The following is a 19,703-nucleotide window of genomic DNA, read 5'->3' as shown; positions in this document are numbered from 1 at the left end:
ACAATGCATATGGAACATGTTCAGCTTCCTCTCCTGCCATGCACAAAGGGTCCAGGACTCACTTCAGTACAGGAGTGTAATCGGGACACAGGCTGTATAAACCTGGATCTTGGTGTATGCCGTCAACTTATTAAGCCATACTCTCTTTGTGAGTCTCTAGAGAACATGGTAGCTGCTTTGCCAATGTGTTTATCTAGCTTGACATCTAGAGAGAGAGTGTCAGAGATTGTTGAGCCAAGATACACAAAGTCATGAACAACCTCCAATTCTTGTGTGGAGATGGTAATAGAAGGAGGTGAGTCCTCGCCCTGGCTCATGACATGTGTTTTCTTCAGGCTGATTGTTAATCTAAAGTCTTGGCAGGCCTTCCTAAAATGATTCATGAGTTGTTAAAGGTCTTCAGCAGAGTGGTCAACAATGGCTGCATCATCTGCGAATAGGAAGTCCCGCATGCATTTCAGCTAGACTTTGGTCTTCACTCTCAATCTAGAGAGATTAAAGAGCTTTCCATCTGATCTAGTCCCGAAATAGACACCCTCTGTTGCAGTTCCAATGGCGTGCTTCAGCATGACAGCTAAAAGATCCCAAACAGGGTCGGTGCGAGGACACAGCCCTGTTTCACTCCGAATAAATATTCCAAATACACGAACTCTCCAGTATCTTTTCCACAATTCTTTTATCTTCACCACAGTAATTGTCATAAAACCCCAAAAGATGTATTCCTTTAATTCAGACTGGACAGTTTTCAAGGATCCAGGTGTCAATGGCACCCCTTCATACCCATGATGGCACAACACAGGGTACTATTAAATGGTGGTGGCAGCAGGGTGGGGTGGGTACAATCCTGCCACACTGGACTAGCACTTGGTTTGAAATCCACACACTCCAGAGACACAAAGAAATGACTTTCAAAATGTTAAAGAAGGGGAACTATGTTATTCTGTTACAGCAAAGACAATAAAAAATCCTGTGGCTCCTTAAAGCCTAACATGTTTAATTTGTCATAAGCTTTCATTCACTGCAACCCAGTTCATCAGTGTAATTGCTGGTATGACAGGGAACAGAAATGCAAGAAATGTGAATACTGACCATTACTGTAAATGTGATAATTAATGAACAGTAGTTGGGTCATAACAGGCATTCTTTAGAATAGGTACACTGAGAAAAACATGTACTGTGATGGAAGATCAAGTCAGGTAAATAAAGTTAAACTGGAATATTTGATGTTGTAAAATGTAAAATGTTTGTTTCATCTGCACCTCTAGAGGAAATATTTCCATCGTATAAGGCAAGAGTGCAATCATGTCCAAAAACAACATGAAGCAAAACAAAACAAAAAAACTATCTGGCAGCCATATATCCTAGAGCAGTGATGGCGGATCTATGGCACGCGTGCTACAGCTGGCACGCAGAGCCCTCTGTGGGCACAAGAGCCATAAGTCTCCATTGAGAAATACTTACCCATCCTCTGATCCTCAGTTTTGGGAAGAACTCTTGGGAAGGGAGGGACAACCAAGATGGCAATGGTTGTCACCACCACAAACACAAATACACACACACACACACAGGTGGACGCCAGGCATGGAAACACCCGGCTCCTGCCACCTGCACCTTTAAGGATTGCAGCTGGAGACAGAGCAGGGAACGTCCTGGGCAGACATTGGAGGTTATGCAGTGGGAGGAATGGGACTCTTCAGGACAGTTGTGGTTGGTTTTGTGTTGCAGTTTGGGCGCTCAGTCTCAAAAAGCTTCGCCATCACTGCCCTAGAGGGAGGAGGGTGCTTTTGAGGGTGGGGATGGATCCCCCCCCCCCAAATTTGGAAATGCATGGAAGCCAAATCTGAGTACTTGGCCACACTCTGCCCACCACTTTTTTCAAAGAATCTCAGTAGATCCAGGACCAAAAAACAAGCAAACAGATCTGTAGGTTCATCGATCAATGAAGATCAGCATTGTGCTAATCTCTATAATAATGCAAGAGCCACAACATTCTTAACATCACATGATTTTAAAAAACAACATTAATTCTACACATTCCTTATTAACTTTGCCTCCCATGAAAAATATTGCATGGCCTACTTCAATAACCCATCTTGTCATTTACTAGACAAAATCCCACACCATAGTCTCAATTCTCTATCATTTACAGAATTACTGTTACTCTTCAGTCACTCCATCTGTAAACAGATATGGCTCTATTACTGGAGAGGGTGATACAGAGTTTTTTCCAAGGTTGCTTTCAACTTCAGCCCAAAGCGACTGCAATTAGGAAAATCAACAAAGGAAAGGCAAGGAAGAAATCCTGGCTATACTTACGTCCTGACTAACCTGTAAAGACACAGTGTGATAACTAGCAGGGACACTCTCATCCTCATCCTCATCCTCATCGGGGGAGCGGTGCTGGTGTTGGCTGGACACCCTCGAATGCCTATGAGAGTTCTCCTTTGCTTTCTTCTTGAAACGAGTTGATTTGGGGTCATACTTATGGCTCTTTCCCCGCTTCTCCTGGGACTTGCACCCTATGAACACAACACACTGTTTTAGGTCATGGTTATCTACATACCCTGCCCCCAAATCAGATCTTAATGCAACATTAATAACTTGAAAATCCAAGTTCTTAACTTCTTAAAACAAAAAAAGAAAGCTGAAACCTTTTGTTGGTATAGGGCAAGATCTACATTCTAATCATTATGGTGTTAATGTGTTTGTTTTAACTGAAATAGATCTTACCTGGAAGTATGGCCTACTTTAGAGCGAATAAGTTCTATCTCTCTTCCCAGTAAGACTCCACAAAAATGGGTTACTGTATTTGCCGGCACGCAAGGCGACCTGCCGCACACAAGGCGACTTGCCGTATAAGACGACCCCCCAATAAGAAGAGGAGGAAGAGTGGAAACGTGGGATGGTGGGCGAGCACGCGGCTGGCTCAGCGGCGCGGGGCAGCGGGCAGCCCGGCGGCCGCTCAGACATGGCAGCGAGAGGGCGAGGATGAGCAAGAGGCTGAGGAGGAGGAGGAAAAGGGAAACGGGTGGGGGGCGGGCGAGCGAGCGCCCTGGCTCAGCAGCGAGAGGGAGAGGAAGAAGGCAAGAGGCTGAGGAGGAGGAGGAAAAGGGAAACGGGAAGGGGGGCGAGCGCGCTGGCTCAGCAGCGAGAGGGAGAGGAAGAAGGCAAGAGGCTGAGGAGGAGGAGGAGGAGGAGGAGAAGGAAAAGGGAAACGAACGGGGGCAGGCGAGCAAGTGCGTGGCTGGCTCAGCAGCGCGGGCGGCGGGCAGTCCGGCGGCAGGCTCTAGCCGCTCAGGCACGGCAGGCTGTGCTTCCCTCCCTCCATACAGACTGACTGACTGCCTGCCTGCCTGCCTGCCCGCCTGCCTTCCTCCCCAGCCAGCGCAGCCCCGCGTCATTCAGTGCACCCAGGGTACAAGACGACCCCCCCCATTTGGAGGCATGTTTTTTGGGCCCAAAAAGTCGTCTTGTACGCCGGCAAATATGGTAATTGCTTCTGCTTGACCTAGAGATTTACACACTGATGCAGATTGGCAGACAGAGCAAGGCAGAGATTGTGTGCTTGCCTGGGCCATGGATGTTGTTGCCTGAGCTGTCGTCAGCCTACTTGTTTTTACTCTTTTCATATATTTTGGTAATCTACTCCTTAGATCAAATGTGTAGTTTTAGCAGTTTGTTGTTTCACTAGGAATGTCCTGTTTACCCTTTTCTAAGAGTCTTAGATAAAGTTTATTACCTTATTTAAATTTTTAAAAGAACAGAAACCATAGCTGTCGCTTGCAAAACTAGCACAATGTGGGAGCAGTCTAAGGGGGTGACTACATTATTGTAAACTACTCCAGGAATGGAATGGTCAGATTCATGTTGTTTTCCCATTGACAGCACGATGTACAAGTTGATAAGAATCAGCCCAGACTTGACCCTTGCCACAATCCTAACTTTTTTCCACTGCCACTGGGGTATCTACTTTTTTCACAACAAATGCTTTACATTAGTTCAGGCAGTGTGATTGCTTGTGCCAACATAGAAAAGTGACATTACTAGTGATTAGGAGTCTGGGGATAAAGGAAGAAAAGGGACACTTGTAGGGGTCTCAGTTCATTTAAGATGCCAGTTTAAAAAGCAGAGAGAGGGGAGGAAATCTGCAATCAGCCCTTGTCTGCATTTGTTAAGGCAACTTCTGCATGCCTTTGTCCCTGCTGACTCCTGCAAATCTAGATGGTTACAGAAGCTGCCTTGACAAGGTACTAACAAGTGCTGCTTGCCAATTTCCTCCACTCTCTCCGACTTCTGTCTAAAAGCAAATTCAACCAGGGAAACCCAATTTCCCATGTGCAAATTCACAGCAGATCAATTTGTATTTTTTCCATTGTGTAGTTGCACCCTAAAATGGAAGATCTTCAGTCAAGAGCTTTCAGAAAGTGACCCCAAAGATATTTATTGTGTCAAAGGTTGAGAAATCAGTGCTTGGATATTATGCTTGTACTTTCACACAGGCTACCAGTAAATTCTGCAAAGCACAGTACAGAATGAATGAATAAAATAAAATAACCAGGAAAAAACACAATGCAATTTCTCATAAATAAAGTTGTTCTAGACTAGTAAAGATGAAAGATAATTAAACAGCAAAATATTGGTGGATATTCCCAGACAGATGGCTTTTAGTGTTTACCAATAAAAAGCTACTATACAGTGATACCACCCAGAAGACACAGGTACATGAAGGCATACAACCTGCACAGAGGGGTGTTATCTAGAAGGCTAGTATAGCTCATTTGTCTTAAAGTAACCTAAGGAGTGTAAATCTCCCCTTTGCTGTTCTTATAATGCAAGAGTTCCCCCAGAGCATAACAGCTAACAGATGAGATTTGGCCTCACCTCCGTTTAAACTGGCCTCTACAAAGATGCGGATAGTTTTGACACAGAGCTCAAAGTTCTCAGGTGTGACATGGGCAGCATCTCGTACAATGAAAGACAAGGACTCCACACACTTCATGAGAGATTTGGTATTGTGTGGCCCCAGGTCCATCCCCACAGTCAGACTATACTGATTCACCAGGGGAGAACTGCCAAGTCTGGGCAGTCCAGTCATGGTCTTTGGATTGTCAAGGTCATCCTTTCCAACCTGTGAAACAGAAAAAATTGAAATTACACAGAGTATCTTTCTTCTCTTGTTACAGCCTTTAGAAGGCACGATGTTCCCCATGCTGACTTCTTAATAAAACACTATACACTGTTCCAGGGCTCAGGATTAATCCTTTCTTAGAATGGCTTTCTTTTCATATACAGACAGATCACTACAACTGGCACTGGGCCACTTCCCTTGGTTCAACTGACAGGAAGCCAGAGACTGAAAACCTATTTTGACAGGCTCTAGAGAGAATCCTACAGGTTCATCTGTCTGTATGCTAGCAGCAGAAAAGAGGGTTTCACCCATCTGCTCTTTCTCAAAAATGGCAAGCAGCCATGTCTTTAAGTAATTTAAGTTTACTGTCCCTGTGCTTTACTGGATGTACTAGCTTTCACTGAGCTGTTTCCAGGACCAATTAATAGTTCCCTCGTAATATTTAAAGTGCTAAACAGCTTGAGCCCTGGTCACATGAAAGATTCCCCTCCTCTTACAATATACTTAACTCAGATCTTGAGGTCACTGATAACAATCTTATACTTATGGTATTTTTAGTAATATTATGGCTGAGACTCTAAGAAAATTAGGGTGAGATAAATATTCTACAAATAGTAAACAAAAAAGCAAACAAACGGTGGCTTTAAACACTGTAGAAAACCACACCGGATATCAAAACTGGGGAGTGACCTTCCTTCCTAACACTTCATACCTAGACATGGCTTACAGAGAGAGACTGTAGTTTAAGGGTTAGGAGAAGTCCCAGATCCAATCCCTGTCATCTACTGGAAAATATTTTTGTCTGAAATGCTAGAGGACTGCTGCCATTCAGTAAAGGCAATACATAGCCACACAGATCAGTGGTCTGCTTTGATATTTGGAAGCTTACTGGGTTTGTCATTAGGGAAGCACAAGTAGACAAGAAAACTTTCCTTCCTCTGCTTCCTGCAGCTTGATGCTACCACATCAGCTTAGTAAGTAGAGAGGAAGAGAAATGTGGACGGTATGCGGAATCTGTGGGTTAGCTTTGTCTTGGGAAAGAGCCCAAACCTGTCTTATTTGGGGAAAGCAGCTAGACTTCCAAGTATTTCCAAGCAAATCTCTTACACAGATGAAGCGCTTACCCACCCATTCCAGAAGCCACATCTTCATATTCTAATTTACCTCTGTTTCAGAGGTACGTGGAGTAAAATTCCCAAACATCTAGTAGCTGGTTAACTGTGGGCAAAACATGGTACTTGCTGCCAGGAAAATTATTTGTCTACTGCCTGTTGTGTCAATCTGCAATTGTTATGTGCCATCAAGTTGCCTCTAACTTCTGGCGATCCTATGAATCACCAGATTGTTAACAACCTTCTTCGTCATAAAGCAGGTGAAAGCCCTTAATATCACTTACCACAAGCCAGCCGCTGTTTACTACATCCACGTCAGTGACAGAACGATGCATTTTGCCTTGCTTGCTATGATCCGCATATACCTCTGAATCAGAGGTATAGCCACGATCTAAGCTGGCTTCATTTGGGTGACAGGATATCTCACTGTCTGACTGAGCCCCTTTAATAAATAAATAAAATGGAGTGAGGCAAAATTACAAGAGCAAACTTATTCTTATGCAAGCAAACAGCCACGCAAGCAGCAACTGCGTAGGAGGCAATATATATTTTCACTTTCATCTTTTGTCATGTAAAAAGTCAAAACAAAACTAAATTTCAGCAACATTCTCTTTTCTCCTGTACAAACTGAGACACCAGCTAAAATCCTGTTGTTTAGGGCAGTGGTTCTTAACTTTTGTTACTCGGATGCTTTTGAACTGCAACTCCCAGAAACCCCAGTCAGGATAGCTGGTGGTGAAGGCTTCTGGGAGTTACAGTCCAAAACTCCTGAGTAACCCAAGGTTAAGAACCAGTGGTTTAGGGTAGTAAATTGAACTAGAGTAGGCTCACTGAATCACTGGGAATCTAGTGATTCAACACTTTGTAATTTCCATTGATTCAAATGAACTACTCTTGTTGCATATTGTTATGTAATGTGATTTCAGCCATGGAAACATCAGAAAAATAGATGCCAGAGAGTTAGTTCCACAGCTTAAATATTAATTTAAATAATTTCAAACACACTGAAGCAAGAGAAGAAACCTGGCTCAGAGATCTTGTAAATTTAACATGTAGGATCATCAACTTTAAAAGAATTGATTTAAAAAGTTAATTCCTACATTAATAATGCCAAGGGCACTTTGCTGGCTTATTACAGTACTAGTGTTATTAATGCTGCTGTCATCTCCTATGCTCAGTCTATACAATCTCCACCTCCCACAACTGTACACTGTGTACCTAAACCTGTGACCTAAATATTAAGCTCCATGTGAGAAAGTACATTATAATCTATGAAGAGTCACACTGAAATGAATCTCTTTGATTGATGTATAGCTCTTATAATTATTCTTTTTTAACTTCAGTGCCTGGTCCTGTGAAGAAAGGGTCACAGGGCTTTGAGAAAGAAGGTGGTAAAATACTGAGTGTGTAATATCTGGAAGGAAGCTGAAGACGTAACAAGAAGGAAAAGAGAGGGGAAAAACACACAGAAAATACATCATAAAGTAGAGAGAAAGAGAATATGCAAGCGAAAGAACTGGCAGAATGGAATAACTGTCCCAGAAGTAGATTGACTTGCCTGTCACCTGATGCAGGATATGGCCAATGGTAATTTGGGGCTGAGTAATTAGTGTTTTGTCATGTATTCCTTACTACATTTTTAAATTGACTGATTATATTAACTTGATATATATATATTTAATAGGAATACATATTAATTAAATTACAGCATGATTCACAATTTGCCTGTCCTCATCCATAACTCGGAATTATGTGCATTACAGTAAGAATCAAAAATAAAGATGAGGAGTCTGCAGCAATAATTCTATAGACACTGTTAATGCATCTGGTGTTATTACAGGCAACAGTTCATCAATCACATGAGTAAAAGATTCCTGTATACCAATTATGATTAAGGTAAGTTTGTACAAACATAGACATTCCTGCAGATATCCTGTTTTTAAACTATTAAGGGCTTTACAGGTTAAACCCAGCATTTTGCATGGTACCTACATAAAAAACGAAGTCACTGAAGTTTTTCGGTACTTGCAAAATGTATTCCTTGTGGCTAGCATCAAGCAATGATTTACTGTATATATTCATTTAGAAGACTAATAACCTTTCATCAAATCATTAAGAATGTAAGAAAACCTTTGTTGGATCAGACCAAAGCCCTTTCCAGATTAATGTTTTGTTCTTACAGTAGCTAACCAGACTCCCGTCTCAAGCCTAAATTTGGAGGATTACATTGGTGCCTTGACTTACAAACTTAACCCGTCCCAGAAGATGTTCGTAAGTCGAAAAGTTCGTAAGTCAAATCAGCTTTTCCCATAGGATTGCACTGAAAACTGATTAATCCGTTTTGGCTGTTTTTTCTTTGTATGTAGAGCCACCATTTGTAAGTCAAAGTATTAGTTCCCATAGGAACTAATGCAAAACTGGTTAATCCATCCTCTACCACTAGGGGGAGAATTTTTTTTAACCTAAAATGACATGTTAAAAAAAAGGGCAGGAAAGGAGGGAGGGAGGGAATGAACATCTTTTAAACAGAACACCTTTAAAACTAAGCAGCTTTAAAACAAACCAAGCACTTTAAAACCAGTTTTTACATTTTAAAATTACAGTAACAGGCAGTACCAGACAGTACCAGGCAGTCCAAAGTCCATTTCCCGCTTTCCCCGCGGTTATTTTTGTTCTTAAGTCAAAGCTCCGTTCGCAAGTCAAAGCAAAATTTTGCAAATGGAGCTGTTCGTAAGTCGAAATGTTCATACATCAGGGCATTCGTAAGTCAAGGCGCCACTGTACTTTAAAGCCATTGACATTGATGGCCATTACTACATTTTATCCACAGCTCATAATATTATGTGAAGTCTTTTTAGTTCTCATCATTGGATGATCACATGTTCTAATGTTACCAGGAAGGAAAAAAATAATCCTATCTACTTTCTTTAGATTATGCACAATTATATACATTTCTGTTAGGTAATAGCTTACTTTTCTTCTAAGCTAGCAGCCCCAAATGTTAGAACCTTTGCCTACAGGGGAGTTGTTTGAACCTCTTGATCACTTTGGCCACATTTATGTACCGTTTTTCCAGTTCTCATTATATATATTTTTGGAGCTGCAATGACTAAAATTGTACATAGCATTCAAAATACAATCACGCTGTAGATTTGTATAAAGGCATTATGATGTTGATAGATTCACTTTCAATGCCCTCAGTAATGATCACCAACATGGAAATAGACCCACAGGACCCAGGGAGATTGCTGAGCTCTCTACCATACCCTGTCATCTCTTTCCTGGTCAGTTATCACTAGCTCAGCCTCGCCAGCACATATGTGAAGATCTTTAGCCTCAATGTGATAGCCTTGCACTTATTTAACGTGAATGGCATTTGCCATTAATTTTTGTTTTAACCCACGTAAGTGTTTTATGTCAGATGCAAAACCTGGACATCTTACTGTTCATGCCTCATTCCAGATCATCTATCAACAACCTAAAAAGCAAAGATAATGATTCTAAAATACTAGTTAAATATATTATACATATTTTCTAACTGCTGATACTTAACAGCACAATAGAGTTCTCTCAAATCTACAGTTAGGGAATTGGCAGTTTTGGTGTAAAGCTCTGATGCAGACAATGTTTTCATAGACCTGCAAACAAATACTGGACTGCTACAGCAGTGCAAGCTCTTTCCCATTTTTGATTCTTTTAAAAAACTGATTCCCCTTTTTTGATGGTGCTTTATGACTGCCAGTTTTATAGAACTGCTAGACTTTATCGATAGGAACAAAACAGCACAGATTTTGAACTTCAGCAATATAACTGACAGCACGTGAAATTAAACATTGTTTTTCTGCATTCTCTTTCAGTAAGCAAGCAGCTAGTAGCAACAACCTCTTAACAAATTTAAGTTCTTACCAGATTTCCTAACAAAACAACCCATTGCCAATGACCAGTCATACCTGTGTCATTCTCTGCTCTTGCTGTACCCTGAAGTGCTGGGGGTGGTCTCACCCCTGAGCCAATGCATTCCAGGAGGGTAAAGAGTGTGTACCAGTCATCGCCAGAATGGATGTTGGCAGCATTGGTCTTGAGAAGCTCATGTAGTCCATATGCAATCTGGTGACTGGCCTTATTCAGCATGCCAGGTTTCATCATGAGCAGAATACGCAGAGAGAGCAACACCTACAGAAAATCATTGACAAGTACCAGGAAGCTAAACTGTTACCATTCATTCTGCTTGCAGCACACCCCTTATGCTAAACAAAACCTGTTAGCTGTTAAGCTGCCCCAAAAGTCTGTTACTTTGCTCTAACCAACTAATATAGCTACCCACTCAAAAAAAATTCTGCCAACTTTGAACTATAGGTGGGATGAGGAGAAGGTCCTAGCAGTCATTCTTGCACTCTTCTGAACACTAAGACTAGAAGAAAGGCTCTGACTACTGCTATCCAGCTTCACTCCATATCTTTTGAGGAAGAGAGAGGAGTGAAGAGAAGGTGGCATTCTGAAGACTGCTGTCCGTAGCCACAGCACAGAACATTATCTGAAGCTGCCTCTTCTTGCTGCCTTATTACACATAAAAATGAAGGGGGGGGAGTATTTTTCCCGAGCTACCATTTGGTACTGGAACTTCAAGCCCTTTCAGCAAGCTACAGCTGATGCCATTGGGGGTAAGGGTGATATTCTTGCCTACTTCTACTTGGGAAAAGCCTCTTTTTCAGAAACATCTTCCTAGTTCTGTATATCTTCTCAGTCTGCTGCTACCTCTTGTGTGTGAACAGTGCAGGTTAGGGTCCAAAATGTTTGGTATTTTTCTGTGAATTTTGGAACAGGAATAATGTGTATTCAAATGGCTACTCATACCAGCAAACTAGGAGAAGAAAGGCATGAGAACAGCCACTTGTACAAGAACACAGATGCCTGCAACAATCTTTACCTGGGCACTGATTTCTTCCCTTCTTAGCAGGCGGATTGCTAGACGCAACAGCCCCACCACTGCCCTCTCCATTAGGAAGCAATATTCAGTGCCATTAACACACAAGTGGTAGAGGTGATCTCTCACTGCCTGCCACACAAAGGTTACACGGTCCCTAGAAAAAGACAGAGAAAGGACATAGTGATAAAAAGATATGTGCAAACACAGCTTCAGATGGCTTACAAACCAACTGGAATGCGTAGGTCATCTTATATTTAAAATTTTCCTCACACATAAGAAATACAAGAGATAACGCAGAAGTCACTTAAAGCCATTGATCAGATTCAAATTAGTACTAAATAGGAATTGCACAAATGAATCCCTGGTTTTCTCTTGCCTTCACTAACTTGCCTTGTAACTTGCTGAATCCCAAACTTTGTTTTTAATGGCTTGTGCCTCACTTTTTAAAATCATGTGGCGGAACTATCTAAGAGTAAAGTGTTTATATGTGCCTGTGTGTAGAGAGGGACAGTGTGTAAGAGGGGTCATGAGAACTGGGATCTTGGTATAAAAATCTCCTCAAGAGCACCTGCTCAGATTTCAACATGAGAATTATGAATGGGGCTTCTCTGTGTCCTTCAGGTCATCAGGTCAGCACTTATATGACTGCAACCAGGCAAGAGTCCTATGTGCTTCATCCCTTAGTTATGGATTTCCTGCTTCAGCAAGGAACTGAACTGAATGACTCTTAGGTCCTTCCAGTTCTGCAGCTGTATCATTCTATGATCCTGCTCCATAAATTTATGTGCACTTTGCTAGGTGCTATGAAGCCATGTCCAGCACCAAAATTCACCCACTAAACAGGCAATGAAGCCTGCTGCAAATATAGAAGGGACATTCAAAGTTTGAGAAACACTGGCTAAAACTACACTGTGACATGGGAATTATGTGGTTTCTGACTGGTTTCTGACTCCATTTTACATTTCTCTGACTACATATCCCATCATCATGACACGCTTCTAACCACATATCCCATGATCATGATAATATTAAGCTAACAAAAGCAATTAATTACAAAGAAAATATGTATAAGATGTTCTATAGACTGTATATGACACCTGAAAAATTATTGAAAATATATCAAAGTACCGCTAACAAATGTTGGAAATACAAATCAAAAGAAGGTAGTTTCTATCGTATGTGGTGGACTTGTAGGGAAGCTAAGAGCTTTTGGAAACTAATACATGAGTTTTTACAAAAAAATGTTACCCTCTATAATTCCATATGAACCTGAATTGTTTTTGTTGAATACCAGACTCAGGAGAAACGGAAAAAAGATGTTTGATCATACATGTAACTACAGCAGCAAGAATTTTATATGCCAAATACAAGAAAAAAGAGGGGACTCCAACAACCCAGGAGTTAATAAAAAAATTTTGAAGCAGCAGAGATGGATATTTTAACTGAAGTATTAAAAGACAAAGAAACTGCTGAGGCTAGAAAAAAAGTGGGAACTTTTGTACTCATATAATTGGATGAGAAATGAGAGATGAGAACATGAACGGGTTAAAATTATGAGAAAGAAAATACAGTGGTGCCTCACATAGTGAAGGTTAATCCGTTCTGGATTAACCTTCGCTATGCTGAAGCATCGTTGAACGGGGCAGGGAATTCCATTGGAACGCATTAAACATGGTTTAATGCGTTCCAAATGGGCCGAATACTCACTGTTCAGCGATGCTTCTTAATGGCCGGCAAAGCGAATTTTGCCCTATTAAAAAAATGTTGAGCGATCGCATTAGCGATCCCAAAAAAGGGATCGCTATGTGATTTCGTCGTTGTACGGTGCGCTTGTTAAGCGAGGCACCACTGTATAAGGCATAATTTTAGATTTTAAAAACTTAGAAAAAAATGGTAAGATAGTATGAAGTAAGCTTAGTAAGAAACATATGGACAAATGTAATAATGACACATACTGTTCTCTGTCATATTCTGTACTATTTATTTACCCCAATACCCTGATCCAAATTCCCTTCCCTATAATCTTCCCTTACCTAATGGAAAGTGTGTGTGTGTGTGTGTGTGTGTGTGTGTGTGTGTGTGTGTGTGTGTGTAAAAGAAAACAAGACAAAACGGCAGCATAAATAGAGACAAACACAGTTATAATAGCTCAAGACCTCTTGCTTTTTCTGCCTAAGTTACTGTCCAGAGGAATATAATAATGCCACCAAAAGAAAGGAAAAAGAAAGGGGAAAAAAAGCTATTTTGCTTTTTCCAACGGGTATGATGAAATACTCTGAGCAGAAATCTCTTGCTGTATAGAAAAGATGGCTGGTTCTATGCCCCCCCTTGTTGGCAAGCAGCAAATTGCTTTCAGCTGTGTAGTTTTGATAGTGCCTTGTAGCGGCAAGGTATGAAATTCAGTGGCACATTTGAATTTTATAACAGCTAAGATCCAGGAGTTTGCAGTTTAGGCTTGTTAGTGATGGAGATGGTGTACAGTGGTGTCGAACTGTGGCCCTCCAGATGTTCTTGGCCTTCAACTCCCAGAAATCCTGGCCAGCAGAGGTGGTGGTGAAGGCTTCTGGGAGTTGAAGTCCAAGAACATCTGGAGGGCCACAGTTCGACACCACTAGCAGGTTTCCTTCCAAATGGAGCAGTGGAGAGGAAACAGGTAATGCTGGGTAAGCCTATGCAATGACAACTATTGCAATGATAGCTGAATTCTAAGTCAAAGATAAAGTTTCAGGATGTCTATAGACTTATTTTTAAAAGAAAATTTGTATTTGCTTTAAATATAGGAGTAATGATGAGAAGATGAGATTTTGATGACTTGTTAGAGGGAGACTTCTACCCAAGCATGTTGTTGTGTGACAATCCATAGTAACAGTATCATGGTTGGGACTGTAAAGATCCAGGAGGGTGGGTTTCCAGGGTTATCTTAATGACCTACTTAACTCGATGTTTTTGAAGTAAACAGGCTAGGCTATGGCTGTCAAACAGAAGATCTTCTATTGCGAACCAAACATCTGGTATAAGAACTGAGACTGCAAACCAGGTTATATTATATGCTGAAATCCACAGCACTGTTTGCATTGTTTTGTTGTCCTGTCAGACAATGCACTTCTGCTTGAAAGATCATGGATGTTTCACTGATCACCCAGCAAACTATTCAGCACAGGGGTTACCTCTTCCCAGAGGTAGTGTTGGTAAGCCCCTTTACATCAAAGCATTCTGTCTTCCTGCTAATATTACATTTTGATCCCATCCTGCATTCCATATTTGGTACATTTAATACAGCCAAGTCTGAAGTCTGCCTATGTTTTCTATTCTCCTGCAGCTTGAAGGGTGAGAAACATGACAAAGCAGTCCACTTAATACAGAAGATTCCACATATGCAGCTCAAAAGTTGGGATGCCTACAAACGAGAATCTGCATGGCTCACCTGTTCTCCAGCACAATCCTCAGAAGCATCTCCAAACAGAATGCACAATCTTCCTCGTCATATGTCTCCTCATCAGGAGTCACAGAAATGAGAGCCTAAAGCAGCAAGAGAACAGACAGCTAAAATTAGAGCCTAATATGAAAAATGGAATTGGAAATTCCCTACAGTAAGTCTACATATACCCATTCTCACTTCAAGGGGCTCCTGCAACAAAAGGCAAAATCTAGATAGCTACATTTTCAAAACATGGAACCAATAAATATGTTTTATTTCTTTTTCCCAGTAATCCTTCAGTTTCAGATAGCCCAAAACCATTTCAGTATGTACAGAGTCTAACAGGAAAGCCTGCAACTTCTGACTACTTTCTATCTATAGTGTTTCCAGGACCATAAGCAGGTGCAGACCCTGTGGCTTGAATACCATCCATTTTCCCTTATCTTCCCAGGTTTGCTTTGTCATCATCTCACCAGATGAATCATTCCCTAGAACCCAGGAGTTGTACTATGTATTTTGTGACATTGAAACTAGCCTAACAGAAAGTATAACTCCAATATTGATTTTGATTGCTGGCCATGTCTCCAGTGGATGATGCAACAAAATATGCAGTCTTTCCCTAAAGTTTTAGGCAATACTGATATGGTCATGTCCATACAGTCTATATACATTCAACCTGCCTGGAAGGCTTACTCATCCTCACCTTCATTAGTTCCTGTAGGGACTCCAATTGTAAAAACTTGCTTTCAGTGATTAACTTCTCTGGGTCACATTCCTATAAAGATAATGCATATTGATGTGCATTAGGAGAAAAACAATACCAGAGAATGTTTCTGGAACTTACAGCTGCTTCTGAGCATGTCCAAAATGTATTGCCTACCAATTAGTAATCCCACAACATATACTAAGGGGAGTGACCTCCTAGATTTGAATCACAGGATCTGTTTTGCTAGAAATTAGGGAACATCACCTTGAAAAACTCACAGGTTGAGGTATATCAAGCATAAATAAAAGTAAATACACAAATGAAGTATCAGTATCATTTTTTAAAAAAACACTTATTGTATCTGATTATCAACATTCTCCCAGGTCAGTACTAAAGCATAAACATTCATGGCCATGGTTGTTCTGGGTTTTTCGGGCTCTTTGGCCGTGTTCTTAAGGTTGTTCTTCCTGATGTTTCGCCAGTCTCTGTGGCCGGCATCTTCAGAGGACAGCAACCTGTACTCTGGTGTAGTTGGCTTGGGAGTGCCATGGGAGTTCATGGCCATGCTCAGACTCAGAAGTCTTGAAAGACCCTCAAATCCTTTTGAAAGAGCATCTAAAATCCAGTGATTCCCCCTCCCCATTTTGAGCTTTATCTTCCCTCTATGGTCATTCACCAATGGCAACTCAGTTCTGTGGATTCCTTCTCCTTCATTCTGAGAAAGATTAATCAGATTTGGTATACAAAGCATAATCTTCCCTTGAGCAAATTTTCCTGTTTGGGTTCTCCTATCTGCTATGAATCTGAACAGAGATTCATCTGGGTCAAAAATATGAGAAATGGTACGGTCCACTGCAAGGACCGCCATGGAGGATATTAATCTGAGAGTATCCCCTGAGGCTGCTGAAATATTTATGTCACAAACAGAGGTACTGTACTCACCCATCAGTACAAAGAAACAACAGCTACCTAGCCCTGCTAACAGCTTCTGTCAAAACAGGCCTGGAGAATCTTTGGATTCCCTAGTTCTAGTTTAAAGAAGGAGGCTATCAACATGTTTTTATAAGCTACCGTGTCTTTCCTCCAACAGAACAGACACCACAGGTACAGCATCTTTCCCCTTCCCTGCAGACACTTTTATGCTCACTCACACCTGTAATAGAAGGCAAACCAATCCACCCCCAGAAGCAGGTCTGGTAAACATTTGGATGGTTGCAAGGGAGAAGCAGAGGGAAATCCCACTGCCCATCTAGAAGGCTGTTCACTCAACTGTGGAGGCTAACAGGCAGCAAGTGTCAGAGGTGCGTTGGCTAAGCTAGATCTCTTCCAAGTGTAGGAGGTTAGTGTAGGCTGTAGTAATTTGTTTAGCCTGATAGATCAGTCATCTTCACAACAGGGAGGAGGCAGAGACGAGACTACTGGTGGTCCATTCATCAGAGGTTCCAAGAATCTTAACAGACAGTACAGGTAGCAGGCAAGAGGCAAACTTCCACATTGCCTCCAACAAATGCTCCACTGTCAGAACACTGAAAATATAAAACTCTTCAACTAGTCCTTCCCTCATGTCCCGCTATTTCTAATTAGTGATCTGGAGATGATCAGTATTTTTCTGATCTAATCTTTTCAATCTTAGTTTCTCTCATGAACTACTGAACTTCACATCTGTCACACCCTTACTTCAACCTTGGAGGTTTCCCCATCAATTGTTCTACTTCCTTAAGCTTCTAGCAGAATGCTGATAGCTGGAGTAGTGAATTCCTCTTCTAACTGTATGAAATATTCCTGTCTCTCTGAAGATGCCTTAATAAGGTGGGACATGACAGCAACATAGGAGGAAGTCCACTGCATATAGTACTGAGATGGTTTTCTTAGTTACCTCAAATACTTCTCCCCATCCGTATGGTTTGTCAAGGTAGAACACAACTTTGTGCTCCCAGAAGAGAGCAGGATAGAATTAATAATAAATTCTGCCATGGAGAGAAGCAAACTGGACATAATACAAACATTTCAGGTGAATAAAAATTTGATATCATGTTTGGTAAGAGAATGCATAGTTTTGGCACACACTCAGCGTTCACTGTCCTCTTTCTGACATGTGACCTCCCCCTTGCTACCCCTGAATTACCTTTATGCACTCTAGCGCCACTCTCTTTGCCTCTTGGTTCTCTGTCGATGGCCCCCTCATACCAGACTGCTCTGTGCCACTCAGTGTCAGCCAACTAACAAAACTTAGCACTGCAGACTCACCACTATGAAATAAAAGGGGAAAAAACTTTGTTATATTAAGTAATGCAGAAATATCATATTAGGGATAATCACTGGTCCCTGACCTAGTGCCTACCCAAATAAGGCCACATGTATTAGTGCTGCATAATCTGTCCTGCCCCTTTTTGGGAAGATTCTGACTTGATTCTCATCCTGGACCATGTCAGGATTTGTGTGTTTCCATATCTCCATGAGAAAAAAAATGATTCTCGCAAATAGGGAAAAGGAAATGGCTGTAACTTGTGCATGAGGATATTACACAGGAGCATCAGAATTATTTCTGGTAGAATTATTTGCAGACATCCAAACCAGACAACAAACAAGAAAAAGAGGAGCAAGAGACAGCTATTACAATGCTCACAGTGAGACCACTGCACCAAAAAGAGCAACACAAGAGCAAATGCCAGCATTCTAAAACAAACCACTCAAAAGCCATACAGAAATGCCGACATGCATATGCATACATATGAATACTTGGTCCTGGTAGAATAACTAGGTTTTTAAAAATGAGGAGGGGGAAAAAGTTGGGAACGTAGTCTAGTCAGTTGCCACACTAATGGAAGTCTCTCATATGTACTGTACCCTGCAAAGAGCACACCTGCTACAGCACCCTAATTCTGACAGCCTGAGTAACTACTAGAGGGTACAGAAAAGGTCTTGGTATACAAGGCCATCAGTCTCCTCATTTGGTGTAAACTCAGGATCTTCCTTACAAGATTTTGATACTTTTGTTTTTTCTTCCCCACTTTTAATTGCATGGCATCTTCTTTATTTTACAATTTTCATTCCACAGATTTAACATGAAGGACACTGGAGGATATTCATGCCCACCCCATGAGTGTTCCAGTGCATTCTGTTTTACCCCGTGGTCAGTTTTGAAACACAAAAAGAACCTGTATCTCATATATGAATGGTAAACTCATTGTCATTGCAAATGCTCATGTAGCTAAGACAGCCACATCCATTTGCAAGAAGGAATTATGAGGAGACTTGGGAACCTGAGCCATGAAGAAGTATATTAAACTTTAGGGAGATACAGAAGCAGAGGGACAAGACAATGAGGACTGAGCAAGCTCAGTTGGGCATACAATGGTGATGGTGTCTTGGGCGAGGAGATAGAAAATGGGGGACGAGTAATGGAGTATCTTGGAAAAATGCACGAGTGCCCACCTGGCACCCTGAACAGGAGGAGCATTCTATGCTGCAACATTCTGTTGTGGGTTCCTCTTGTGCTCTCTAAAAACTAATAGCCTTGTATCTAGCAAGAAAACATTTTCCCTGTTCATCTGCCATATAGCCAGACTACGTACCGACTAGAAGGTGTCTCCTCACGCTGCAGAAAAATCTTGCCATTGGGATCTACAAAATCTTCAACCTGCAAATTAAAGCAATATGTGATTATTTTGAAAAGACATTAAAATATTAAAGTGTCTTCAATATCCAGGTGGTATACAAAGATATAGAGATCAGAATATTTGTATGTCATGAAATATTACACACGTAAAAATACCTTCATTAAAAAGCAATTAAACAGATGAGAGACTGATTCATTGGAATGCCAGATAAACAACTGTAACCAAAAGGATAAAGAAAGGCACCACATGTTCTACAACTGGGACTCTGGAACAAAGAAGGCAATCTTGGTTGCTGAAAAGAGAATATGTAAAGGATACTATTAACAGAGACTTCTCAGAAGATATTGATTGAAATCCAGAAATGTATAGTTCTGCCATGTAAGTCAGATGATATCATCAGCTACAACATTATTTGAATAATTAAAAGTCTCCTCTCCCCCACCCCCAACAGAGGTACCTAGCCCCTCTTAGGATTCTGCTGATCCCAAGGAAGACTTTGGCAGCATTGGGATAGGGATGGAAAATCTCAAATTCTGAAAATTACTGCTGCTGGTTCTGATATGATTTCATGCCCCCAACTCACTGTTCTGAAAGCTTCTCCTGGGTCAAAGATATATTCAGGGAGCGTAAAAGGTTTTGTTGGGAGGAGGAGAGAATTTTTTTAATTATCAAGATATGGTCACAGCTGATAATGCTATCAGACTTACTGCATGTGACGTAACTTTATGTTAGCAGATTACACTCATTATAACGTGAACAGGCTAATACATGGAGTTCTCTCCTTTGGTAATT

The 19,703-nt window shown here is 41.2% G+C and overlaps 1 protein-coding gene across 5 annotated transcripts in view; it reads right to left on the bottom strand.

Moving 5' to 3' along the window:
- Positions 1-19,703, bottom strand: part of GBF1 (golgi brefeldin A resistant guanine nucleotide exchange factor 1) — a 128,637-nt gene that overhangs the window by 8,362 nt on the left and 100,572 nt on the right. For 3 of the 5 annotated variants that reach the window (XM_078391145.1, XM_020791157.3, XM_020791158.3), the window contains 9 exons: positions 18,867-18,931; positions 17,417-17,540; positions 15,289-15,360; positions 14,592-14,686; positions 11,168-11,321; positions 10,191-10,413; positions 6,525-6,682; positions 4,882-5,128; positions 2,317-2,519 (listed from right to left, as the gene is read on the bottom strand). In XM_078391145.1, the coding sequence (XP_078247271.1) occupies positions 2,317-2,519; positions 4,882-5,128; positions 6,525-6,682; positions 10,191-10,413; positions 11,168-11,321; positions 14,592-14,686; positions 15,289-15,360; positions 17,417-17,540; positions 18,867-18,931 (1,341 nt within the window). The remainder of the gene's footprint in view (positions 1-2,316; positions 2,520-4,881; positions 5,129-6,524; positions 6,683-10,190; positions 10,414-11,167; positions 11,322-14,591; positions 14,687-15,288; positions 15,361-17,416; positions 17,541-18,866; positions 18,932-19,703) is intronic. The other 2 variants (XM_078391146.1, XM_020791159.3) reach the window with 1 other exon arrangement.

The sequence above is a fragment of the Pogona vitticeps genome, chromosome 3 (assembly GCF_051106095.1).
Source record: "Pogona vitticeps strain Pit_001003342236 chromosome 3, PviZW2.1, whole genome shotgun sequence".
Classification (NCBI taxonomy): domain Eukaryota; kingdom Metazoa; phylum Chordata; class Lepidosauria; order Squamata; family Agamidae; genus Pogona; species Pogona vitticeps.
The sequence above is the reverse complement of the archived record's forward strand: the minus strand, read 5'-3'. Positions and strand labels throughout refer to the sequence as shown.